Here is a 10,565-nt window from a genome sequence, read left to right as displayed (position 1 = left end):
TCTCTCTAAGGCTTCATTCTTAACCCTCCCCACTCTTTGTCCTTCCACCCAAATAAAATAAAAGACACAATGGCCGCTACCGCTGACAAGCCCTCGACGGGCCTTGGCCTCTACGGCAAGTTCGCCTTTGCTGGTGCCGTCTGCTGCTCCGTCACCCACGGTGCGCTCACTCCCGTCGATGTGTACGATCCCCATATCAAAATAGGATATATACAAAGAGACACGCTAATGAATTCAGCGTCAAGACCCGTATCCAGCTTGACCCCGTCACCTACAACAAGGGTATGATCGGTGGTTTCCGCCAGGTCGTCTCCAACGAGGGTGCTGGCGCTCTCCTCACTGGTTTCGGTCCCACCGCCGCCGGTTACTTCCTCCAGGGTGCCTTCAAGTTCGGTGGTTACGAATTCTTCAAGCAGCAGTGCATCAACCAGGTTGGCATTGAGCGGGCCTCCGAGTTCAGAACCCCCATCTACCTCGCTTCCTCCGCTGCCGCCGAATTCTTCGCCGACATTGCTCTCTGCCCTCTTGAGGCTACCCGTATCCGTCTCGTCTCTCAGCCCACTTTCGCTTCTGGTCTCGCCTCTGGTTTCTCCAAGATCCTGAGCCAGGAGGGTATTGGTGCTTTCTACTCCGGTTTCGGTCCCATGCTCTTCAAGCAGTAAGTCACCCGCAATTACGATGACATACTGTCAAACCTAACAATCGCAGGGTCCCCTACACCATGGCCAAGTTTGTCGTCTTCGAGAAGGTCTCTGAAACTATCTACCGCAACTTCAACAAGGACACTCTCTCCGACGGCTCCAAGACCGCCATTAACCTTGGCTCCGGTCTGATCGCCGGTTTCGCCGCCGCCATTGTCTCTCAGCCCGCCGACACTATGCTTTCCAAGATCAACAAGACCCCTGGTGCTCCTGGTGAGGGTACCATCACCCGTCTCGCCAAGATCGGTAAGGAGCTCGGTTTCGCCGGTAGCTACGCTGGTATTGGTGCTCGGTACGTTCCTTTCCCCCTCTTCCCTCTTGACGATGGTCCGTAGCTGACAGACACAGTCTCTTCATGGTTGGTACTATCACTGCTGGTCAGTTCGCTATCTACGGTGACATCAAGCGTATCCTCGGTGCCACAGGCGGTGTTGAGATCTCCAAATAAGCGGATATAAGTCGATATTGTCAGTGAGTGCGGTTGGTTTGTGTCGAGGAGAGCGTGAACGGAGGTAGCGTTCATACCCGGCGCAGTTGCGGCGCGCGTCACGATGCTTTTTTCGCCATTGTTGCCGGTATGCGGTGGGTGGCTTTGCAGATTTGTGTAAATTAGAACTTTTGTTAGATTGACTTACAAAATACCATAGAAGGGCATTGGTTGTTTGCACACCTCTGGGATTGCGTCGGTGAGGCGCAGCGATGTATGTCCGAAGTATAGGCTAGAAGTGTATAGACCACCAGGAGTTTTGCATGGGGAGCTAAGATCCTTGAATTTCTTTTCCGTTTTTTTTTTAAGAATGCCAGAACTTGTAGATCCAGTCTGCTAGTTGCTGGTTGTCCGTAACTAGCTAAGAGACTTATGGGCTCTTTCAATCCCTTTACGAAGGTATCTTCCTCACTCTATCTAACCTCAAACCAGACTATGGTCTCACACCAAGCCATAGAAAACAGTCCGAAAATATCTCTAGACACCAATATCTTCCCTCATAGCAACCCTTGGCAGCTGGTCATCGCGCTTCGCAGTCCTGCTCCTCCTGGGACTCAGGCAAACCCCGTTCTCAACATCGACCTGCTGTTGATCGCTATGTCTCCAAAATGACTCTTCACGCGCCAGTATCGACCTGCTGAAGTGATAAGAGCGGATATGATCCAACGCCGTCTTGAAATCATCCAAGATGACTGTGTCACAGAGACATTTGAAGATGAATGACAGTTTCCAGAATGGCTGGATACCCGTGGCTAGATGGGCTGTGTCAAAGGCGTCCAGCACACTGCACGTGTCAATGACCATGAATATAATGGAAAGGCACATGGAGGCAAGCATTATTCCGAAACGGGGCGATACTGTAACAAGCTCGATGATCTTGAAGGAGTATTCGCGTTTTATGATGTAGAAAATGGACACTGTGGTGAAAATCCACCAGGGATCACTGTTGGTGTTGGTTACTACTCGTAACTATGAGTTATGAAGATGGACAGGAAACACTTTACCGGAACAGTGGCTCCATAGGCCTGGTGGTCCTGTAGATGGTATTTTTGTTTCTGAAGAAGGCGAAGTTGGCGTATATTTCTACTATCCAGTAAGGTTGCACCAGGATAATAGTGGATATATAGCATAGGGACACCTTCCGTGACAGGAACGGTTTGTGTTTCATCCATGCGATCACGTTGTGCAGATTCCAGGAAACTATCAAGCCGATGACTGTTATGGAAAGATACCATTCATACGCAGGAGAGTGTGGAAATATAAACGTTCCATGAGGCATTGCTGCGAGTAACTGGTAAAGCAAATCAGTCCATGTTCATCCATTAGCAAACGGGATCTTCAATAAACAAGATACTAGAAATACACCCGCCGCAGCATTATTTACCTCTGCAAGAATCAGCTTGTGAAGAAGAACATGTTTCTTCATGTTTACCAATGTCACTACCGCCATGATCAGTAAAGAACCAACCATCAACCCCTGACCCCATGCTTCTACAACGAGTCCATCGGGGTCACTCGGCCGTGACTGCCATCTTGAAGGCATCGTAGGAGTTGATTTTTTAAGACGCTGAGAGGGCAGCGATCAAGGAAATCGACTATTTGAAGGATAGGTACGAATCGGTGATTCGGTATTATGATTCATGAGCTCGAAGGAGGTAAGTCGATTGAAGGGCACGTCCCTTTTATGTTATGCGTCGAAGAACGCAAAGTTCCCCATAGAAGTTGATCCAGAAGTTTGTTGATCAGACCAACTTCCCGTAGACCGACGGCCACATTTGACGAGGCGAATATGGTTCCACTAATTGTATGTGGCAAATCATGAATTATAACGGTTTTGGAGTACTTGGGATAGTTCTGACCATGGATCAACAAACCATAATCACTGCAACATCAGAAACCCTAATGCCATTCTGAGAGCACGGGTTTGTGAATTGCGGAGTAGGTTTTGCCATTCTAACATAATCCATGTATCACCGATGTCTACTAATCTTGACAAGTAGTTACATTTACAAGCTTCTGGTACGTCCCACTTTTCCTTTTCAGTCTAGCAGTTCCATTAGGCCATGGAATTCTTGGGGTTCATTCACTCAAAGTCGACTTAAAGAATGGGTACAGATATCAGGGCGAGCAATAGAATGGAACGGAAGTATTCAACCTGTCTAGAAAATGTATATGCAAGTAAATAAACAACATCCAACAGATATATGCAACATGATAGATACGCAGAATAAAAATAAACCAAGTCTTTTCTGTTTTCTTTCGCAAAACGGTAGGGAAAGTATGTACGAAGAAATCGACATGCTATTTCATCATGGGTATAGAACGAGAGTCTTGATGAACTCGCTTGACCAAATTCAAATGTATGGAGAGGACGGAACGCAAAATGGACATTAGAAAAACAGGTAGTATATCGAAAACATTGGGGGAGATATGCTGGAAACAGGAAAAAAAAATTAGACAAAAAGGGAATATGTACGATGAGCTCTACTTAGCGAAAGTAGAAGCTCAGCTTACCCTGTTAACCTCTTAATACCCATACCCACTCCCATCATACGCCGTCCGCGCAATCCCACTGCCGTGGCTTGGGCGTCTGTAAAATTCGGCCTGGCCATCATCGTGGCCCATAGCGGATTGGTACATGAGAGCCTCCTGAGGCCAATCCTCAAAATCCTCTTCCACAGTCTCAGGCTGGGACCTGACGTCCCGCGATCCCGGTCGGGAATTGGAAAAGTGCTGTTCAGCGCCGCCTGGGATACTGCTGAAGCGTCTCTGTTGGTTGGAAAGGTTGGAAAGGGAGGCGGTGCGGATGGGCAGGGCTTGCGGTTGATCTTGGGGTTGGTTGTAGGATTCTGGGTCAGGGTGACCATGGGTTGCCCCTGCAGTGTTTGCAAAGTCACCAAAGTTGAAGCCGAGATCGGGTTGCTCGATTGTTGTGGGAGTGCCAGCGTTTTCTGGCAGGTGGGTTTCATCCGTGGCGATCTTGGGTGGTTTTGGCGGTGGTGCTGTTGGTTCGGCGATTTGTGGGACTGAGGGAGGTGCTTCCGAGACGGCAGGGGCGGAGACAATAGAGGGTTCCATCTGTGGCTGCTGTTGGTAATGTTGCTCCTCCTCAAAATCAGCGTGCATGGGATATTCTTCTGGCACAGGTGCTGGCGAACGAATGGCACCAACAGCCTCGTGTTCTGGTACCATTACAGACCGCCGTAAGCTGCCCATAATGCTTGGAGGCTTCGAACTACGACTCGTCCGATGCTGCGGTGCTTCTGCAAGGGGATCCTCAGGACCTTCCACGTCGCGGATGCTGAATTGGGCAATTGTCCGCAGCTTGCGGGTCACCCACGACGCCAGAACCTTGCCGCGTTGCTTCTCGCCCAGGCGAGAACGAGGGAAGTCGCCCTGGGAGACGAATGCCACAATGTCTGCGACCACCTGATGCTCGTTCAAGACGGCATCGACAATCACCGGGACGAGAGATGCCAGGTAGGCCTTCCTTGTGACTTCGACGACGACGACGATCAGACCACCAGCTTGGAATACAGCACTTCCACCAGGCATGATGTTACGGTGGCATTTCTCGACCGAGTTCTCGATATCCATGGGGAAATGGTTGAGACCGTTCACCTCGAAGGTTTCACCAATTCCTCCAAGCACAAACAGGACCTGCATCTCGACCGGTTGGCCTCCGGGACCAATAGGTCTGGTCACCGTGTGAAGAAATCCAAGATCACCCATACGGACGTAGGGTACACTAGGATCTCCGTCGATGATCCGGCCATTGAATCGCTCCGTGTCGAACTCTTGCTTCGAACCATAGAAGGACTTGGCACAAGCATCTGACTGGACCCAGATCTCACCATACTCGCCAACATGAGACAAAGTGCAGGTCTCAGGGTTGACAATAGCGATCTGGGTATTCACAGGCACCATTCCGGAATCTTGAAGGAGTAGGGCAGTTGGGTCTGAATCTGGGTCAACAGGGATGACGAGACCGCGGCGCAAAGCCCGAAGATCAAGCCACACTTCGACAGGTTCAATGCACATGTATGATCTCGTAACGACCATGGGGTTAAGCACATGCGAATAAACCATGTTGATTGCAGTCCGATCCAAGCCGGCAGAGGCAAAATGAAGACGCAACTTTTGGTAAATATCAGGTCGTGGACGGGTATCAGTAGATATCATCAAGTTCTTCAGTTCCTGCAGTTGGAAGCCCTTTCCAGCCATGGCACTCATAGCATAATCCAGCATCTGGGCGGTGGCATATGTATCCTTGATCTTGTACCTTGCAAGACTGACGAACAGCGACATCGGGTTTTGCGCAAAGTCAACCGGCGACACAAGGTATGTCGGCGCTCCGACATAGATACCCATCAAGCAGGTGTGTAGGAAACCAAGACCCAGGGTACTGCGCACACTACCCAATACTGGTCTCGAGCTGGTCATCTGGCATGTCTCCTTCTGCACCTTGCACATGTCCATGACAGTGTCATGACCAATCTGAACCGAAATTCTTCGCTGGTCCGGGGTCCAGTAGGTCCAGATCATTGCTGGCTGGTTTGCCTGGAGCCATGTGTCTCTCACGGTGTAGCCAAGTTCTTTGCAGCCGTGCGATTGCTTCGATGGCTTCGTGGTGTTGTAGATAGCCGGCACGCCCAATCGAAGAACTTGCGCCGACTGCTTGATGTGCTGAGCGACAATCTTCTGTCTCATAACGTGATCGACATCGCTGTTGACGATGATGGCTTTGACATTAAAGTCGTTGATGACATGAAGGAATGCGGGTGCGTCTTCTGAGAGACGGTTTTGGTCAATAGGCGCCAGAGGGATGACAACCACACCCAAGCAGAAGCACGCATGAACGGCATAGATGTATTCTTCGGAGTGCGTGTACATCAGTACCAGATGGTCACCAGGCCGAACCTTAACTTTGTTGCGCAGGTAGGTTGCCACAGCGGCAACCTTCAAATCAAATTTTCTCCAGGTGATGCCCTTGCCTTCTTTCCCGCGGCCATCAATTGAGCAATATGCCAATTCTTCTGCCTGGCGGGAAACGCGCCATTGGAAAAGATCTACAATATTCGAGAAGTTGTTCAAGGGTGTAGAGGTACGATCGTCCATAACCACATCACGGTAGTCAACACCCGAGTACTGCTTCTCTTGCATAGCTAGCATTTCCTGTCTGGCCATCAGTGCAGTAGGCGACCAGATACCTCCAACCGGATCAATACCAACTGGAAGGTTCATGACCGACCTCTCAACTCCAAATTTGACATGCACACAAGGCAGCGTGCCAGCATCAAATTCCTTGCGACAGAGCATGTTGCCAATCTCCCGCCTGCCGTTCTTGGTAACGCGAGGAAGAGTGTTGGGAGCTGTGAGAAGGACACAGTAGACCCGCAGGTGATGTTCATGGTACAAGACCTCCATACATCGTTCCGCCAATGACTCTAGCAGAACCGAGTCCAATTGCCGTGGAGGACCGCCTGACGTTGTTGGCGCGGTTGATGCAGCGTATGACTCTAGTACAACAATCGGGAGATGCTCTTCGTTGACAAAGACGTCGAATGCGGTACAATCATGAATCTTGGGGAGCGTCTTCAAAATGCTGACAATCATGTGCTGGACGAAGAAATAACGGTGCTCGACAACTTCCTGTCCGTGCTCAACCCATTCTACCTTTTGGCGAAGACGATCCTCGTACAGGCCGAGAACAAACACCTTGCCTTCTATCACACAGCCAAGCAGACCTGTTCGCAGGAATTCGGGCTCCACCAAGATAGGCGTCGGGTTACCCTCTTCAAACTTGTATGGCCGCGCGTGGAAGATTGCTTCCGTGTGTTTTGGTAGTGCCCAGAAGCCACCAGACAGAGAAGGCGAGTCGACCCAGATTTCACCAATCACATTCGGGGTGCATAGTAAGTTGGTTTCAGGGTCGACAACAGCAAGTGTGGCATCGGGGATTGGGTAGCCGAACGAGCCGACACGAACGGCATGTGGCATTGACCCAGCATACTTTCTAGCTTCATCGCCCATGGCCAGCACCACAATTTCGTTGCTCTTAAGTGCTTCTTTATCGAGGAGCACCTCTCCAAGCTCGGTCTTTCCTTGCTCCTTTGGTGCTGGGGCCCGCGATCCACCACCCAGCAGACTACTTCCGAATCCACTTTTACTCCCCTGTTTCTCCTGTGCCTTCTTTTCCTCCTCCGCTTCTCTCTTCGCTTCTGGGCGTTCTGCTGGGTCCATCTCGTGGGTAAGTGGGCATCCCATCCTTTCTTCACCACCAAGCCAATCGCGCACACTGATCACCATGCCGCCATGCTCAGGCAGACACAGCATCGGAGCAACAATCTCTCTGGCTCTTGGGTTCCTCATTGGCCTGAGCCATCGGTCCGCGAGGATCTCGTGGAATTCAGAGTCGACAGTGAGGGTGTCAATCAGACACAGCTTGACGCTTCCAAAGTTGGGTTCTGCGTTCTTTTTGTAGTGCCGTGTCGCCATTGGATCCTGCTGGTAATTGTAGGCAGCTATCTTCAAACCAGGGTAATCCGCCACCATGAGGGTTGCTTTGTACTTGGTAATCAAGTGAGCATAAAGACCGGGAGTCTCGACTACTCGGTCTTCAAGCCATACAGTAGTGTGGCCACCGTAAACGGCGAGAAGCACACCCAAGATCATGCCAATGCCTTGTCTAGGGTCCAAATAACTCATGATCGTTTCGCCCTGAGAGCGCGCGTTCTTATTTCCAGGAACCGTGGAAACCATGGCACTGAGACATGCCATCTGGTGCATAATTGTACGGTGGCTCATGACGACACCGCGCAAATCGCCTGTGGGAGCCCGCGAGAATTCAATGTAAGCCAAATCTGGAACCACTAGCGGGGGATTGTCGTCCTTCTTCTTTGGATGGTAGCTTCCGAATTCATTGGTTTTCCACCACTCCACGCCTCGAGGCCAGTTCAGCTTTTGGGTTGTAATATCTCTCTGGAAGCTCTTGAGGTTGTTCTCTGTCGTCAATGCAAGATGCGCCTGCGTCGAGGTGAGAACTAAGTTAAGACTCTGATAGTCCTCGAGGCTGTTTATCGGAACGGCGACGACACCTGCAATAAAGCAGCCCATAAGAGCAACTGCGAACTCAATGACTTCAGAATCACGATATATCAAGGCCACACGATCGCCCCGGTAAAGGTTACTCTTATCACGAATAACCTGTGCCACTTTCTCCGCACGACTGGCGAGCTTGTCCCAGGTGATAGATGCAATTTCCTTGCCCTTTTGATCCAGAACCCAGTAGGCAGGTTGTTTGGCATGTGCTCGAGCCCGATGCCGCAGAACCGTAGGAATATTATCAAAGTTGGACATTGGGATGTTCTTATCATGCGGGTCATTGACAGCAAACGGGATATCTCGAGGTTCCAATGGAATCAGATGATCGACAGCCGCGCCGTGAGGAAGTTCAGAGGCCGGGATAAGCGGCGGGGCCATATTTGCAGTTGGGGAAAAGGCGTCTGATTGAGAATACCGGTGGAAGCCGCCTCCATAGCTATCTCTGTAGTCATCGTGCTGCTGTCCGGCAAAATCGGAAAAATACCCTTGCTGCGCATCAAGCATCATCGACTGTCGCCTGCCCGTAGCCATTGGCATTTCATACCCTCCCACATCATACGCTGCTGCATGCTCATCTATATATTCTGGGTGGACGCCTGGGTTGAACGCATAATTTTGGCTCATCAGAGTTGCTGTCCTCGAATCCTCTGGAACCATCGAAGTAGGCTGAGGTCTCGGAAGGAAAAGGGAATCGTATGAGCCGGTTGGTTGCATGCGTTCCATAGGTTGCAGCATCGAGTTATCTCCGTGATAATAAGCTACCCCATTGCCGTCCACCGGTTCTTGCATCTCCCCGCTGTATCTTTGCTCATACCCGAAGCTTCCGCTGCCCTGCATGCCCTCGTATCCACCTGAAAAAGACGGGGTATGTGCACCATAAGCCGTAGACTCGGCCGTTGGTGGGCGGACGTTCAGGATCGCTGGCGGGGTATTCGAAGAGCTAGTCATCGACGAAGCTTGGCCCACTGGGCTAGGGGCATGGACATCCAAGCCATTGTTTGGTCCGAAGAATGACGACAGAAGGACGGTGCGTCGTTTCTGGTATCTTTACAGGGATTAGCCGGACGGTCTTACGGTATTGACATCACATGTATATGCGATTCGCGAATGCTTTCGTCAGGTGGAATTGTCGACATGCAAAACGGATCTGCCTTACCCTTTCTCCGTAATATCACCCTCCTGGAAAATGAGACCCAAGGTTAGCCAAAGGTATGAAATACACTCGGATGTTCCACGACAGGAACCTATTACTTGTCACCACGTACCTCAAATTCCCTATCGAGGTCGCGCAAGGCGGCCTGAAGCTCGGGATTGTCTTCCGCCATATTCACAGAAGCGCTGGGTCGTCACAGATCGGAGGGGGGTCTTTCATTCGAACGCACATGCGAGTCGGCGTATAGAGGTGAGGGATATCTTCATCGCAGGATTTTTGAGCATGCGGTTACGAGACACCCGAGGGAAAAGAATCAAGTCCCCTATTTCAACCAGCGGCCCCTCGCAAAATGGGTGATATGTTATGTCTCACTCTGGTTACTCCGCGCCGAAGAGCCACAACGTCACCTGCAGTTGGGCGGTGCTGCGGCGGTCTGCAGCGGCCGGATGTGCAAATTGACACCAATCAGGGGGTCGTTAAGGGGCTGCACCGCCACAGAGCGGCTAAAGCCCGAAAGGGAAGTTGGGTTTACTCCGGAGTACATGCATTGTTCAGACAGATAAGAACCATTATTATCTGATGTGCAGTAGTATATTTATTATATACGCTACTTGGGATTCTACTATAAAGTGATGAAGAGACAATGGTCTTTGCCGGGTATCACTCTACTAGACGTACTGTAGAGTATGGAAGATGGAGTATCGTGATCCGCACCTGTAGGGAGATGCTTCAAGTGCACGGGAGAAATGTGAATGAATCGATCTCTTAATCCACATAGCTATCAACATGAGATCAATTCGCCTTTTGTCTACCGTATCACAAAGCTACGGTGGTTGATATATTGAGCGCACGTGACCATTTTAATGCTCATAGTTCACGCTAACCCAATCGAGCCTAGTACCGCCCGATCAACTAGCGTACCGCCCACGTGATCTCCAACCGCTGATTGGACCCGGCTCTGCCCTAAGCCCACCCACAGAACTAAGCGAGGCGCACCCTCGAATTTCCTTTTGTGCCCAGCGACACATTTCAGCCGACCGACTGCTATCGTCGACATTTGAAGGATCACCCAACGACACCGTCCGTCACCTTTTACGAATCCCTCCCCCTCGACAACAGG

At 50.7% G+C, this 10,565-nt stretch overlaps 3 protein-coding genes across 3 annotated transcripts; 1 reads left to right on the top strand and 2 right to left on the bottom strand.

The window, feature by feature from the left end:
• Positions 1–69: 69 nt before the first annotated feature.
• On the top strand, positions 70–1,149 carry MIR1 (putative mitochondrial phosphate carrier protein (Mir1); the record flags this gene model as incomplete). Its single annotated transcript, XM_043277292.1, has 4 exons — positions 70–182; positions 239–658; positions 709–993; positions 1,050–1,149. The coding sequence occupies 4 exons, from the start codon at positions 70–72 to the stop codon at positions 1,147–1,149; spliced, it is 918 nt and encodes a 305-aa protein (XP_043135186.1).
• Positions 1,150–1,665: 516 nt separating this feature from the next.
• Positions 1,666–2,013, bottom strand: ACHE_30650S (uncharacterized protein; the record flags this gene model as incomplete). Its single annotated transcript, XM_043277291.1, has 1 exon — positions 1,666–2,013. One exon carries the CDS (start codon positions 2,011–2,013, stop codon positions 1,666–1,668), a length of 348 nt encoding a protein of 115 aa, XP_043135185.1.
• A 1,701-nt stretch (positions 2,014–3,714) lies between these two features.
• ACHE_30649S (putative AMP binding domain protein) lies at positions 3,715–9,617 on the bottom strand (the record flags this gene model as incomplete). The annotated part of the gene is made up of 3 exons (XM_043277290.1): positions 3,715–9,337; positions 9,449–9,471; positions 9,558–9,617. The coding sequence occupies 3 exons, from the start codon at positions 9,615–9,617 to the stop codon at positions 3,715–3,717; spliced, it is 5,706 nt and encodes a 1,901-aa protein (XP_043135184.1).
• Positions 9,618–10,565: the final 948 nt, after the last annotated feature.

Source organism: Aspergillus chevalieri, chromosome 3, assembly GCF_016861735.1.
Source record: "Aspergillus chevalieri M1 DNA, chromosome 3, nearly complete sequence".
Taxonomy (NCBI): domain Eukaryota; kingdom Fungi; phylum Ascomycota; class Eurotiomycetes; order Eurotiales; family Aspergillaceae; genus Aspergillus; species Aspergillus chevalieri.
Note: the sequence above shows the minus strand (reverse complement) of the source record. Positions and strands in the feature narration are given on the sequence as shown.